This window comes from Nicotiana attenuata, unplaced genomic scaffold, assembly GCF_001879085.1.
Source record: "Nicotiana attenuata strain UT unplaced genomic scaffold, NIATTr2, whole genome shotgun sequence".
Taxonomy (NCBI): domain Eukaryota; kingdom Viridiplantae; phylum Streptophyta; class Magnoliopsida; order Solanales; family Solanaceae; genus Nicotiana; species Nicotiana attenuata.
The window spans coordinates 220,710-237,198 of NW_017670571.1; the positions used below are offsets into that span (position 1 = coordinate 220,710).

At 38.6% G+C, this 16,489-nt stretch overlaps 1 protein-coding gene across 1 annotated transcript; it reads right to left on the minus strand.

The window, feature by feature from the left end:
* Nucleotides 1-1,838: 1,838 nt before the first annotated feature.
* Nucleotides 1,839-15,699, minus strand: LOC109241105 (rhodanese-like domain-containing protein 11, chloroplastic). The gene is made up of 10 exons (XM_019407824.1): nucleotides 15,453-15,699; nucleotides 15,275-15,364; nucleotides 13,972-14,079; nucleotides 13,483-13,579; nucleotides 4,161-4,200; nucleotides 3,988-4,062; nucleotides 3,412-3,499; nucleotides 3,250-3,317; nucleotides 2,336-2,408; nucleotides 1,839-2,262 (listed from the first exon to the last, which is right to left on the minus strand). The coding sequence occupies exons 1-10, from the start codon at nucleotides 15,594-15,596 to the stop codon at nucleotides 2,179-2,181; spliced, it is 867 nt and encodes a 288-aa protein (XP_019263369.1). The 5' UTR covers nucleotides 15,597-15,699; the 3' UTR covers nucleotides 1,839-2,178.
* Between the last annotated feature and the right edge of the window lie 790 nt (nucleotides 15,700-16,489).

Here is a 16,489-nt window from a genome sequence, read left to right on the forward strand (position 1 = left end):
GGTCCTCGTATTAATTGTATATGTAACAAGCTCGGCACATATGATTTATAATTATATGCACCGGCTTGAGGGGGAGTGTTAGTTAGTTGTTATGTAAATAAGCATAGTCCTACATGGATTAGGAGTAGTGTAGGTATTGTGTATTGTTATAAATAGGGGTACTTGTATTATAGTTAAACACATCAATAATATAATATTTCGGTATATTATTTCTCACATTAACCAATAGAAAAGTTGTGATTATCATTTAGAGATGGCAGCGGGGCGGGGCAGGGCGGTTGCGGGGCGGGTTCAACCTTAACACGTGAAGATTTCAACCCGTCCCGCATAACAAAATTTTCAGTTTTCAACCCGCCCCGTCTCGGCCCGCATAAACCCGTCCCACCCCGCATAGCAAAAGTTTTCTATTTTTTCAATTTTAATGAGTAATTTTTTCTTCTAAAGCTTCCCGTTCTTATTTGCATACATAAAATTATGAGAGAGAAAACAATAGTTTGATCTATGGGACAAATTCAGTTAAAAATTATCTGCAATCCACTACGTGATCTATACCATCTAAGAATTTTTGGTGAATTAAGATTTTGGTGTATTTTGTTTGGAGCAGCTGAACAAAAATAAGATTTTGTATTCATGAAAGTCTATTAATCATCTTTCAGATTTTTAAATCTTTCTTGTCAAATCAACATTTTCAATATTAAGAAACAGTCAATTATATATGACTGATAGCCAATGGAAGAACCATAATTTTGTGAGAAAAGCAGCAAATTCACGATGGTATTAGTCAAAAGTACCTCACCCGTAACTGCCCCGCAACAGCATCAAGTTTTTAAAAAATGGTTGCACCCGCCCGCATAAGCTTAAACATGCCGCGCACCCGCCCCGCCCCATTGCCATTCCTATTATCATTACCAAAATCATCAGGAATCTTGCATTTCATCGATTCAAATTTAATTAGCTATTGAGTGAACGGATAGTTCAACAACAATGTTCAAATAAATGTTGTTTGAAACACCTGCAGTTGCACCAGGAAAAAGCTGCTCGACAAGAAGAATTCACACTATATCCTCCAGCAGCAGTATTACTTAGTCCCAAGAAATCCAGACTTTTTTTTTTTTTTTTGAATAATCGTGGTGTGTGTGGGTCAGCTTGTACGTATCTCGTATCTCGACTATTCTACTGCGTAACTGCTATCACCCACTATCACAGGTACCAGGTAACTTTGGCCACCAAAGTTTAGGCGGATGGGAAAAGAGTAGCCTATTATTTTTGGTCTCTGCTAGGATTTGAACACTGATTTTCACCCACTTCTTTGACTGCCATGCCACGCCCTTGGATGCAAAATCCACAGAGATGATTTTAGGCAATGCCTGTATAATAGGGAGCAATCTAGAATCACAGGAAAACATTTAAAGATTCATGGGTATCACCATTGACCTCAAAGTAAAGACTTTTACCTGTTACTCTTGAGGCTGGTAGATGAAGAGATTTTTAGATCATACCCATCAAATTTCTGATGAGTGTGATGGCACAAAACAGGACAAAACACAACTCTATCACAATTTTGAATAAAGTAATGAACAATTCGAGATAATACATCAGGGTAAAATCTCCAGAGGCTTACATGTAGGAGGACCTCAGTAGAAAACTTGGTTGACTCATTACCTAATCAAGAAAAGAAAGTCGGTTAGTAAAGAAACAGCTCAAAGAGTAATACATAATTTTGTGGAGTCCTGGACCCTTCAATTTGCCTTGCTTTCATAATCATGATGTATGAACATGGGTACTGCCTAAATCCGGCATGCCAAGCCGCAAATTTGTAAATATAGGACAACTCATACTTAATATTCAAACCTGGATCAAACTATATTAATGCAGATTAAGGATCATCAACCATTGAAGTCTATTCACATTACACAAATTAACAAGGCAAATCACTTCATTGTGTCCTACATGAGAAGACCTCAGTTAAAAAATGTTTCAGCCAAATACAAGGCATTTAAAGGTTGGGGCAGGAGCCCAGGCTCTGAGACACTCCTGCCAATGGATTTTCATCTTAGTTCCCTAGCTTCAGAAAAGGATGCTAGGAAAGCCGCTTAACTCATTACTGAATTCAGAAAACAAAATCATTTCCTTATGGCTGCAAGGCACACGCGTAACTTCAAGCTCCAACTACAGATCTCAGTGAGTCCTTAACTCCTGAAGATATTGTCCTACTTTCTGTGCTCCAATAAACAGGGCATCAGCAGCAAGAACAACTCCAACCTGTGGCAGAAAGCATTAGTTCACTAAAGAACCAGAATATTGTTCTATTCACAAAGGGAAGAGAACCAAGTACCAATCGGGCAGAAAAAGCCAATCGGTAACCCCAACCTTCTTTAGCAGCAGCATCTCTCTGTTGGTCAGTCCAACTGACAATATCCAAAGAATTGTAAGCGATTACAAAGAAAACCACTTTATGACAAAAGTTAATGGGACATGCAACTACAGGTCTATTAATACAAGTCTGTGATCTAAGCTTTTCTCCCAAGCACCAACTCATTATGATAAAGAGAGCTTGAAATTTTGATAAATAATCAAGTAGAATATGTGGTGAATACTTCTTAATGAGAGGCAATCTATTGGATGTTTGTTTGGCATGAGTAACCTACGAGCCCTTACTTCAGGTATGCGCTACCACTATAGCTAGTGAAATCCTTTGAATCATAGAATGGCGACACATTCGTAAAGAGAGATAAATATTCCTTTTAAGACAAGAGGGGTTGCTCTGATGGTAAGCAACCTCCACTTCCAACCAAGAGGTTGTGAGTTCGAGTCTCTCCAAGAGCAAGGTGGGAAGTTCTTGGAGGGAAGGATGCCGAGGGTCTATTTGGAAACAGCCTCTCTACCCCAGGGTAGTGGTAAGGTCTGCGTACACACTACTCTCCCCAGACCCCACTAAGTGGGATTATAATGGGTTGCTGTTGTTGTACTCTAGAAAGCTAGCTCAAATGAACAATCAGAAAGAGCATCTCCAATAGTAAAGTACATGCATTGTGCTATTTATTCAAAGTGATAGAAAGAACTTGTGATATACAGGTGCAGTGCTTAATTGATGACATCATCTGTGGTTACATGACATGAGATTGTACTTTATAAACAGATAAGGATGACATACAGCTTTTTTACATCAAAATTTAGACACCAGAAGTAAGAAGTCATTATCAGATATGAAGGCATCTAGAAGTACAGGAACAAGCATGAAATAATTACCCGAGGAATTCTGAAAGCCCCCCAATTCCTGCGAACTTAAATGGTTGAGGACCTTCTCTTTCAAGATCCTGATCCAAATTGTATTTAAATATATGAACTTTTATTCTGGAAAGATGAATATATATTAAAGGCAAAAAGACATAAGTAAGATTAATTTGAAACCTCTTCTTCAGCAGCTTCTAAACCACCTTGAACCCAGAAAATGTTGTTGTAACCAGCATTGTATAGCACCTCACAAGCCGCAATGGACCTGCCTGATGCAAAGGGTTACGCATGAGCAATAAGGAACACAAATTACTAGATTTGTCATGAACATAAGGATCTTTCAGTGCCTAATCTATCTGTCAGACTACAGACCTACTACGAGCACGAGACACTTACTACCTCAGAAAGTGACACTCTGCCAGTTAGATCTATACGCACTCTTCGATTGCTCCTTTTAATGTGCAAGAAAGCAGTCAAGTGTTATGCTACAAAGGATTCAAATTATGATACATCAGATAGTTGCATATTGAATTGTCATATTCGATACCATTGAAAATTCCAGATTCTCCTAATTCAGATTGAATTGTAAACTTGGGTCACCATGGAGATACATGAACGTCCACTCCCTTTGCAACAGTAGTATACTGACTAATTTCACCTAGATTCTTCCCGAGCTACTTCTATTCAGCAGAGTGCAAAGTTTTACTTTATAGAAGAAAATCTGAAATGTGGTTAATAGACAGATAAATTCACCTCAGTCCCTTCTGGCATGCCACAATGAGATCTGTATCTTTGGCAAATTTCTCCTCAACATTTGATAAGAATTGTCTGTAAAGGATATTATTTTATACTTTATAATCAAAATAAGGAACTGAAACAAAGAACAAATCTACGAGTTAAATATAAAAGGGTTGTTTATAGCATACTTGTTGTAAGAGAGAGAAGGCACACCACTCCACCAACCTCCTATTGTGAAGAAGATACATGAATTAGCGATCAGAACCTTAGAGAATGCACTATGACAGTCAACAACAACAACAAACCCAGTGTAGTCCCACAAGAGGGGTCTTGGGAGGGTAGAGTGTATGCAGACCTTACCCCTGCCTTTAAAAAGACAGAGAGGTTGTTTCCGGAAGACCACTATGACAGTCAAAAAGACGTTTATTTATTTAATTACAAATTTATATGTAAGCGTATCAAACACAACCAATCTGAGATATATTGGTATATTTCTCCTGTGAAAGAAATTTTTCTGTCACTATTTTCAAATCAACTCGAGATTGTTCCATTGTTATACGAACTAGAAAAGGATTTTTGTTGCACGGGTACTCCAAAGAGATTTTCACACATATGCTTTGTGCAATAGTTTGAAGAAATTTTGTAAGTAAAATGTCAAACAAAAGATTAACAATCTGAACAACTAAATTTTGTACTCCAAATTGCGATTATATCCAACTGAAGATTAATAGCACATGTACAACTGCTGTTACATCTTAGCACTTGCTGTTAGGTTTCAATGGGTCCTTGTTCAGTTACTTTAGGCTACAGTTTAGTATCAGCTGGATTTTAGCTTTTTCAGTTAATTTGTTTTTTGTAATAGTTATATTTTCCTACTTTCTAGGAGTTAGCTTAGCACAACTGGTTACTTCATTTGTATATAAACTCCATTAGAGGCTCATCAAATATACAGACTTTTCATTCTAGTTTTCTGCCTTTATAAGGTCTCATAGCCAAAACAACACTCTAACGAGTAAACTATCCAAGATCCTTTTTTTCCTCTTTGCAAAAATGGGTTCCTCTACACCAATTGTTAATGCCGACAAAACCACTGTTTTCAAACACCTAATCCAATTCAACCCATCATCTCAGTTGCCCATTAAATTGTCTGGTAGTCATAAAATTGTATGGTAGTCATAATTTCACTACATGGAAGGCCCAGATTGCCATGCTATCACGGGATGTAAAATTTTTAGAAGATATTTTCCCATTTAAAAATATATTTTCTCAGTTAAAACTTAAAATAGAACTTCTCATTTCAAATTGGGAAACTCTTTTAGATCAGAATAATCATAATATTTTCTGTGAACCAAAAAATACGATTGATACAACTATCACTCAGCTACCCCCCACTTTTCCGTTGATGCGAAATACAAGCCAAGATGTATGTTCACTTCGTGCCGCACAGGGGAACAACCCACAGCCAGATCAATCTGCAACTCATGACCCAGGTAACAATCAAACTGCTTCTTTATCTTCTTCTTCTAATGCATTTCAGCAATCACCTGCTACTGAAAACCTACAGCCCCACTTCGTCTTCCAGACCAACCCTCTGCCCCCTCTACTCATCCTATCTCCTCAACTTGCCGACCACCAATTATTCACGTTTAGCGGCGTCGCCCAAACTCATCACACAGTTTGCCTCGACCCACTGATCCCATTGTTCATGTTCCACAAATAGAGCCAAATCGTGTAGTAACAAGGTCGCAAAACAACATTTTCAAGCGAAGAAAGAACGTTGATTACACTGCAAAAATCTCCCAGCCAGAAACACATCCAATGCCTGTAACTCACAAGCAAGCACAAAAAGATTCAAATTGGAGGGACGCTATGAAGGCTGAATTTGATGCATTGATGAAAAACCAGACTTGGGAGTTAGTTCCACCAGACCACACCAGAAACGTTGACTCTTGTAAGTGGTTGTTTCGAATTAAAACTAACTCTGATGGATCCATTGATAGGTACAAAGCACGTTTAGTTGCAAAAGGGTTCACCCAAAGGCTTGGGGTTGATTTTTACAAGAGATTTAGTTCAGTGGTTAAACCCACCACCATTCGGACAGTACTCACTCTTGCTGTCAACAATGCGTCAGATAGATGTCAACAATGCGTTTCTTCAAGGGAAGCTTCATGAAGACGTATTGATGATTTCAACAAGAAGAAGAGAGCTTCTTGTATTTCAGTATATTATTCATATCAAGAGTACTGACACTTATACAATGAATCCTATGGCTAAACTAGGAAAAGAAATCAGTAATTGCTACAATTAAGCTACAGAATAAAATCAGCCTATAATTAGGCTAGAGAATAAAATCTAATCTAATCAAACCTTCCTACTAATTACACTAATCAACACTCCACCTCAAGTTGGTGCAAAGATGTCGCACATGCCCAACTTGCAAACCAAAGTGTGAAAAGTTTTTTTGCTGAGACCTTTTGTGAGCACATCTGCTAGCTGCTTTTCTGACGATACATGAAGCAAACTCAAGGTACCACCAACAATCTTTTCTTTGATGAAATGTCGATCAATTTCAACATATTTTGTTCTATCATGTTGAACAGAATTATGAGCTATACTAATTGCAGCCTTGTTGTCGCAATATAACAAAAGCTTCCCTGCCTCAGACAATCTCAATTCATCCATTAACTTTTGTAGCCAAATCAATTCACAAACACCTTGGGCCATTGCTCTATATTCTGCTTCTGCACTGGATCTAGCAACAACATTTTGTTTCTTGCTTCTCCAAGTAACTACATTCCCTCCCACGAGTGTACAGTAACCAGACGTAGATCTTCTGTCATCTAGAGATTCAGCCCAATCCGCATCTGTAAAGGCTTCTATCTGGAGGTGACCATGTTTAGAGAAAAGTAGACCCTTTCCTGGTGCAGACTTCAGATACCGCAAAATGTGAAAGACAGCTTGCATATGAGGATCTCTTGGATCGTGCATGAACTGATTCACCAAGCTAACTGAATATGCTATATCTGGCCTAGTGTGAGAGAGATAAATAAGTTTTCCAACCAACCTCTGATATCTCTCCTTATCAATTGACTTTCCAACCCCAGTTTGTAACTTGTGATTACTTTCAATGGGAGATTCTGCTGGTTTGCAACCTGTCATACCAGTTTCTTTCAAGAGATCTAGGATATATTTCCTTTGAGAAATAAAGATTCCTCTTTTTGATATAGCAACCTCAATTCCCAAGAAGTATTGCAACTTCCCTAGATCTTTGATCTCGAATTCCTGGGCTAACAGCTTCTTCAGTCGGGCCATCTCTTCATTGTCATTCCCTGTCATTACTATGTCATCAACATAAACTATGAGAAGAGTGAGTTTACCCTTTTGGTGTTTCATGAAGAGGGTATGATCGGCATTACTTTGTTGGTAACCGAAGGAGATCATTGCTTTGCAGAATCTGTCAAACCAAGCTCTTGGAGATTGCTTCAGCCCGTACAAGGCTTTCTTCAATCTGCACACTTTTCCTTGACTTTGTTCAGTATCAAATCCAGGAGGAATCTCCATATACACCTCTTCTTCTAAGTCGCCATGAAGAAATGCGTTCTTCACATCAAACTGTTGTAAGTCCCAATCAAGATTAACTGCACAAGACAAAAGTATTCTAATAGTGTTCATTTTTGCAACAGGGGCAAATGTCTCCTGATAATCCACTCCATAAGTTTGAGTGAACCCCTTAGCCACCAGTCTTGCTCTGAACCTTTCAATCGAACCATCAGCTTTGTGCTTCACAGTAAAGACCCATTTGCAGCCAACCAATTTCTTATTTAGTGGTGAAGTGACAAGATCCCAAGTCTCATTCTTTAACAAGGCCTTCATTTCTTCAATCATAGCTTGCTTCCATTTAGAATCTGCAAAAGCTTCCCTCCAATTCTGGGGAATAGACACAGAAGAAATAGACAAGGCAAAAACTCTATAGGAAGGAGATAAGGAATTATAGGAGACAAAGTTAGATAAAGGATGTATGGTGCAAGATCTGACTCCTTTTCTGTGAGCAATAGGTACATCTAACTCACTAGGAAATGTAGATAACTCACCAGTAGAAGAGGTTTCAACAGCAGAAGAGGGATGAGCTTCAGTAGATTGCACGATGACTTCTTCAGCTCTCTTTTTTCTTGAATAAGTCATCAAATCAGGTTTATCCAAACGCCCAATAGTCTCCCCCTGAATTCTTTCTTTAATTTCACATTCTCCTGTCTTAGTGGCTTCAATAGTGGGAATCATTTCAACAGTGAGAATCATCTCTTCATTCTTATAGCTCTCCCCCTGAAGAGGTGATGGTGTTTTATTGTAATAGGGCTCAGATTCTCGAAAGGTAACATCCATGCTGACGAAGGATCTCCTAGAAGGAGGATGATAGCATTTATACCCTTTCTGTGTTGGAGAATACCCAATAAAGACACATTTAATAGCTCTAGGATTAAGTTTTCCCGAACTCCTAGTGTGAACAAAGCAAACATAGCCAAACACCTTCGAAGGAACAATATAATCATTCTTACTCTTCAAAGCTTCTAAAGGACTCTGAAAATTGAGGTTTTTAAGTGGCATTCTATTGATAAGGTAGGCGGCTACTAGAATGGCATCCCCCCAGTAAGGTTTTGGTAAATTCATAGTAAACATTAGAGATCGTGCCACTTCTAGCAAATGCCTATTTTTCCTTTCAGCAACCCCATTTTGTGCACTAGTATAAGGACAACTAGTTTGATGGATTATCCCAAAAGACTCCAAATACGCACCAAAATCTTTACCCGTATATTCTGTGCCATTGTCAGTTCGCAAGATTTTTATCTTAACCTCAAATTGGGTACAAATCATCTTATGAAACGACTGAAAACAGGAGAAGACTTCATTTTTTGCCTTTAACAAATATACCCAAGTCATCCTAGTGCAACAATCAATAAAAGTAACAAACCATCGACTACCAGCCAAGGAAACTGTTTAAGTGGGACCCCATACATCAGAGTGAATAGTCGAAAAAGGGATAGTACTTTTATTGTCACTTAAAGGATAAGAGTTTCTAGTGTGCTTGGCATATTCACAAGCATCACAAGACAAGTTCTAGAAAATAAACTAGGATATAATTTCTTTAGAACAAAAAAGGATGGGTGCCCCAACCGTCTATGCCACTGTATTATTTCTTGGTTGACGTTCTTATTTCCTCCAAAAAAGGCTTGACCAAAGGCTCGAGTTTCGTCAATCCAATATAAGTCATCATGCAATCTACCACTGCCAATCCTCTTCCTTGTTTGAAGATCCTGAAACACACAATAATCAAGAAAGAACTCGACACTACATTTTAGTTGTTTGGTGATGGAGTTAACAGATAACAAGTTAACGGGAAACTCAGGTACATGAAGAACGGATGACAATGTAATATCAGGTGTACAGATAACAGAACCCGTTCCAGAGACAGGAGTTAGAGAGCCATTGGCTATTCTGACACAGTCCCCTTTGGGACTAGGAGAGTAGTTTTGAAAGCCTTTAGAGGAGCCTGTCATGTGTCTATTCGCACCAGAATCAATAATCCAAGAATTAAGATAGGCATTAAAGGCAATACCTGACTGCACATAATTGGAAGTCCCAACATTAGAAGTGTCAAGTTTGTTCAGGAGACGGCGAAGGTGCTGAACTTCCTCCGAAGACAAAGTTTCTCCTGAAGCATTTTCTAGTGCTGAACTTCCTCCGAAGACAAAGTTTCTCCTGAAGCATTTTCTCCAAATGTTTCCACATTTTCTGCAATAATAGCTTGACCCCTTGATAGACCGACACGCTTGCCTCCATAACCTCTAGTTGGTCTACCATGCAGTTTCCAGCATGTCTCTTTTGTATGTCTTGACTTTCCACAGTAGTCACAGTGCAAGTGATCTTTATCAGAAGTGAACGCCTTTGTTTGCTCATGAGACACAGTTAACCCAGACTTCTCGATTGGTGTGGAATAAAGCGTGACTCCTCGTCGGTTCTCTTCCTGTTGAACATAAGAGTATGCATCCTCAAGAGAAGGAAAAGGAACTTTACCAAGAACTTGGACCCTGATCTGATCGTATTCTGGGTTCAAACCAGCCAAAAAAATCATATATCCTTTCCTTTTCAACCAATTTTTGAAAGAGAACTGCATCATCGGTACACTTCACTTGGAGATCCTGATAGTAGTCAATTTCCTGCCATAACCCAGTTAACTCGGAATAGTAGTCAGTGATAGTCAACTCACCTTGCTAAGTGGCATGAATCTTATTTCGAATTTCAAAGACCTAAGCGTCATTTCCCATACGAGAGTAAGTGCGCTTAGTGGAATTCCAGATCTTTTCAGCAGTATCAAGCAATAAATACTGTTTAGAAATTCGAGGGTGCATAGTATTCAAAAGCCGTGTCATAACTAGGGAATTATCTGAATCCCACTGACTATAGCTAGCATCAGTCACAACAGGTGCTTTCTTTTCTCCCGTAATATAACTAAGCAACTTTCTGGACTTAATAAAAAGCAAACAAGATCTTGACCAAGCAAGATATGTCCCAGCCCCATCCAATTTAACTGTGCTAACTTGTGAAACAGAATTAACCATATGTGAAAGAGAGTTATCTGTTGATTTGGTGTCCCCCATTGTTTCTTAATTAGTAGTCCAGAATCTAAACTTGAACTCCAAGAAAGAAAAAAGGCAGCAACGTTACTGGAAACAAGGGCTGAGAAGCAGAAACCCTACCTCCGATGATAGAAAAAAAAAATTGCAACTGGGGTAGGGTCGTATTGTGCTGGCGACCAGAAGGGAGAAAAAGAATTCCAAAAAAACTCGCCGGAAAGCTGTCTACTCGCCGGCGCGTGGGATTCACGCGCGCCGGAGCTGGACCTGTTGGTGGCGCGTGGAGGCGTGTGCGGAGGTGTTTCTCGGAGCTGCTCAGTGGGGTTTGGTCGCCGTCGCCTGAGGAAGCTTGCAGTGGTGTTATTTTCCACACTACTGGTATATAATGGCTTCAATGCGGACAGCCACCGTGAGGGAGGAAAAACTCGACCTCTTTCAAAGAACTGGAACCTATAGTGCTGCTGAGGCAGGAAACTCACCTCAAAATGGCAGCAGAGGCTCTGATACCATGATGATTTCAAAAAGAAGAAGAGAGCTTCTTGTATTTCAGTATATTATTCATATCAAGAGTACTGATACTTATACAATGAATCCTATGGCTAAACTAGGAAAAGAAATCAGTAATTGCTACAATTAAGCTACAGAATAAAATCAGCCTATACTTAGGCTAGAGAATAAAATCTAATCTAATCAAATCTTCCTACTAATTACACTAATCAACACGTATATATGTCACAACCTCCCGATTATGAAAATCTGGATTATCCCGACTATGTCTGCCATCTCAAGAAGGCCATTTACGGACTTCGACAAGCTCCTAAGGCCTGGTACGATGCACTCATTGTTACGTTGATTCAAATGGGGTTCCAAATGTCGCAGTGTTATAATTCTCTTTTTGTTCTGCACAATCTGGGAGTTACTATTTATATTCTGATATATGTGGATGGCCTCATACTCACGGGCAGTAATGAAACACTCATTCAACATGTAATTACCTCTCTTCGAAAAAGTTTTTTCTAAAGTATCTTGGTTTACTGCACTATTTCTTGGGCATTGAGGTATACAGGGATGCCGACAGTTTGTTTCTTAGTCAATCTAAGTATATACAGGAGGTGCTACATGATATTCAGATGCAAGACTGCAAAGGTGTTCAGTCACCCATGAGCACGTCCGTGAAACTACTGCTTGATGACGGAGCACCCAAAACCGATGGCAAATATGTGCTTGGTAAGCTTCAGTACCTCTCGTTTACCCGACCTGACATCACCTATTCGGTAAACAAGCTTACCCAGTTCAACACCTCTCCCTCTGTGGTTCACCGGAAAGCAGTTAAACGGATCCTTCAGTATCTTAAAGAAACATCCCAGCATGTTCGTATTTCCCCAACACCTTCAACTGCCCTCTATACCTATGTTGATGCCGATTGGGCAGGTGATATCAATGATCACCGCTCGATCTCTGGTTACATTGTTTATCTAGGCACGACGCCTATCTCCTGGTGTTCTCGTAAGCAACCTACTGTCTCTCGCTCCTCCACTGAGGCAGAGTATCGTGCCGTTGCTTCTGCCTTGTCTGAAACAAACTGGATCACACACTTGCTCAAAGATCTCATGTGCCACTCTCTGCTGCTCCTATAATACTTTGTGATAACCTTGGGGTCACTTACATTGCCGAGAATCGAGTACATCATACAAAAATAAAGCACCTTGAGGTTGATCTTCACTTTGTTCGTAACCAAGTCCACAGTGGACTAGTCCGCATATCGCATATCCACTTCGTTGATCAACTTGCAGATTCACTCACCAAACCATTGTCCAAGCCGGCCTTCCAACGCATGCTTCCCAAGTTAGGCATTGTATCTTCACGCCTAACTTGAGGGGCGTAATAGCACATGTACTACTATTGTTACAACTTACCACTTGCTGTTAGGTTTGAATGGGTCCATGTTCAGTTACATTAGGCTACAGTTTAGTATCAACTGGATTTTAGCTTTTTCAGGTAATTTGTTTTTTGTACTGGTTATATTTTCCCACTTTCTAGGACTTAGCTTAGCACTATTGGTTACTTCCTTTGTATATAAACTCCATTGGAGGCTCATCAAATATATAGACTTTTCATTTCTTTATAAAGATGTGTCATTTGGACTTCATAGAGGGTTTATTGTTGCACAATAAGAAGCAAAGCAATCCTCACGAAGGAATACAATAAAGAAAGAAAGAGAAGGGATGAGGTCTACACTTGTGACGTACCACAAATTGATAATTATACAAAACACAAGGTACGCATATCTTTTTATTGGAGTTAAGTTGTATGTCTTTGTGTCTCATTGAGTAACAATTAGGGATGGCAATGGGGCGGGGCGGGGCGGGGCGGGTTAGAAGCATTGTTATTTAAAATTAAGCGGTTGCGGGGCGGTTGCGGGTTGAAGTCATGAATTGACTACATACTGCTTCGGAACATAGCAAATTTTCTAGTTTCACAAAATTTTTTCCATGTACATATGGAAGTGCATGCTTTCTTCTGGTATTAATACTAGAAATTTTTGTTAAAGGAATTAAAATTTGTTCCGTCCTTTCAATTCAATTATCCAAAATGTTTGAATTCTTCGTTGGTTTATTAGTACTTAGATCATCTTATCATCTCTTTTATAGTTTAATGCGTAAGAGTTCAAAAAATTACGGGTGCGATGGGGGGCGGGTGAATGCGGGTGGAGTGCGGGGCGGGTGAATGCGGGTTTAAATCCTATGCGGTGCGGGGCGGGGCGGGTTTAAATTTCGCGGGTTCAGACAGAACCCGCCCCGCACCCGCACCGCCCCGCACCGCCTGCCATTCCTAAGTAACAACAAAGATAAAAATATAGTAAAAAGGGAAAGTTTGTTACCCAGCAAAAAGTTTGTTGCTTTCCGGGAAAGAATACCAAGTTCTAAACTAGTATCAACATCAAAAATTGGAATCCAGGTGGAGCCTTTTACCCAGGCCTGCAAAACAGTTAAGAAAATCATGATAACTAGGACAACAAAATAACACGATCATTTAAGCAGGAATGTATTTGGCTTTTAATCTAATTCATATCCCAAAAGGCATGAACCTAGAGTTTAAGAGGAATTTTTGTTCAACAAAATGTGGGCGCTCACACATCACAAACTTTAATAAGCTTTAGACAATGCAATTGAACCATAGCAAGGAGTTTTGAAAGAAGAAAAGCCACTGACATGCAGAGTTAAGCAAAGACTGGCACAATTATTAAATGAGAATTGTGTAAAGCATGTAAAGTGAAATAACGGAAGGGAGACAACGCTGAGCCATTTAGCATTCGCCTCGTAATGTGGATAGTAGAGAGAAGTGGTTTTTGAAGGAAAGTCGAATCCACCTTCTTTCGCTCCATAGAGGGACGAACATCAAGCAGCGTTTTGTTTGAGAGTTGAATTGCATAACCAGCTTCCCTTGGGGTAAGAACTTTAACTTTCCCATCTCTGATCTAGAACAAAAAGGGAACACAGATGTTATTCTCATAGTATAACATTGAAGAACTTAATGAAGGATAAATCAAGGCTTAAGATGTTTCCGTACAGCACAAATTAATAGATTGCGCGACTTATAATTTCTAACAATTTGAAACTGTGATATAACTCATCACCTAGGAGGATGGGCTTGGAAGACATTCTTTACTTGCAATAACAAACTCTGATCTTGCCTTAAAAAGAAGGCCAAATCAAACATTGTTGCAACTATGCATGCAGTAACTATTCCCAGAGACGGACGCACACCTTAACAAGAGGGACCACAGACACCCGGTAACTTCCGCAAAAAATCTATATATACATGCAAATGTCTTCAAGAAATAGTCAAATATTAGCCTAGGCCCCCGTATCAATCTCTATGAGCAGTGATAAATTTATATTGAATGTCATGGTGCCCCCACGATCACTGAATCCTGGGTCCGCCTCAAACTATTCCACTTCCTCTAGGTTGGCAGTTAATTGGAAAAGAAGTTCCTAGGAGAACAAAACATGTTCATAGTCCTTACTTTCACTTTTTGACACCTGAATTCAAAGAAGGGCATCTATGCTATTCTTAGAGCTAGCTAATTACTCTAATAACATGAAACAACGGACTGAACCATGGGAAGTTCAAAGAGTAAGATATACTTTTGCGCTTTTGCCTTTTATTTTCTTTTTAGGGACACATAACCATCCCCTCTAGTTTTCCGATCCATCTACAACTCCCTCACAGATTATCTTTAACTATCCTATCATTATTATCCGAAACGTGAACTAAGCAACGGTTTTACTTTTTAAACAAAAGGTAAATAACAAGTGAAATTACATCATTACACTGTAGTGTAAAGGCAGCCCGGTGCACTAAGCTCCCGCCATGTGCGGGGTCCGGGGAAGGGCCGGACCACAAGGTCTATTGTACACAGCCTTACCCTACATTTCTACAAGAGGCTATTTCCACGGCTTGAACCCGTGACGTCCAGGTCACATGGCAGCAACTTTACCAGATACGCCAAGGCTCCCCTTCTCATTACATTGTAGTGTATATAACTTAAATTGCAACCCGGCACTAATTTCATCCTATAGCATACAAATTAACCCTTAATTTTTCATCTATCTCCCTCCATCTACATGTCTGTCAAAAGAAATATTGCAATATTAGTCTGAGAAAAATACCAGAGAGTCCCATCTCTTTTTAGCAGCAGCCATATCTTTCATTTGCTTCAACTCATATTCTTCTTGCATCCTTATAATGCCACTTCTATACTGAACCAAACCAAACATACCCCAATTCAGAAATCTCAACTAGCAATAAATACAAACGAAATGCACAAAAAAAACTAGATACACGAACCTTTATGGGTGCACTGAATTTAAGAGAAGATGGAACTGGAGAGCTAAGAAAATGGATTGAACCGACATGGCGACACCTATGTTCTTTTTGACTTATTGTTCTAAGAGCACTGAGCGGTAGAAGCCCATGAGCAAGAGCTTCCATTGTTGAGAGCAGAGAGAAATAGAGAAGATTTAAGTAGCTTATCCCCTCTTTTCTTGATTCTTGTACTCGACTTACCCGCGGTTTGTCGGGTACGGATTTAAGCATTATATATATATATATATATATATATATATATATATATATATATATATATATATATATATATATATATATATNATATATATATATATATATACACGAATTTTGAATTAAAAGATAATTTTGAATTTATAGATAAAGTTCTAAAATTCGAATTTAAATTAAAAATAAAATTTATCTTTTTTATCATATTATCATACTTAATTCGGTTAATGATCATATGCAATCATGTTAGGAACTTTTATTATTTTTTATAATTATTTAAATACTAAATCGCCTCTAGCAAAAAACTACTCCATATAACTATAAAACTCTTTCACATTTAAAATCCTATAAGTATAGTTCTTTAAGACATTGTAGCGAGATTTGAATAAAACGTAATTCTTTTAAAATAAATGTAATATATAGGGTATACGTCTATGTTTATCTAAATAACAAAAAAGAGTTTATAAAACCAAATAAAAGTTTACTTACATATATAATAAAGTAAACATACATGCTGGAGAAAGAAACATCACAAAATTAGTCAATATTAAAAAAAAAAAGTTGTTTCTTTTTTCTTCTTGAAGAATATTTGTTTGAAGAGTCAATTTGCATAAATGGACATCAAACAAATAACAAAACTTTGGCTATACAATTGCTATCATTAATTTCAATTTAGCACATTCAAGGAATTGAAGGATATAAGCTGAAACCCCTTCATTTAGCTGTAGTCAAGCCAATATTGCAAGGGTATAATATTTTTTTCGTTGAAGAATATTAGTTTTGAATCATTAGATTATGTGAAAGGTTTT

Excerpts from the sequence above, each read along its gene's own strand:
- LOC109241105 (XM_019407824.1), bottom strand. The coding sequence starts at position 15,596 with ATGGAAGCTCTTGCTCATGGGCTTCTACCGCTCAGTGCTCTTAGAACA. Across the intron at positions 15,365-15,452 it reads AATTCAGTGCACCCATAAAG|TATAGAAGTGGCATTATAAG; the intron begins GTTCGTGTATCT and ends GGTTTGGTTCAG. Across the intron at positions 4,063-4,160 it reads CCTTCTCTCTCTTACAACAA|ACAATTCTTATCAAATGTTG; the intron begins GTATGCTATAAA and ends TATCCTTTACAG.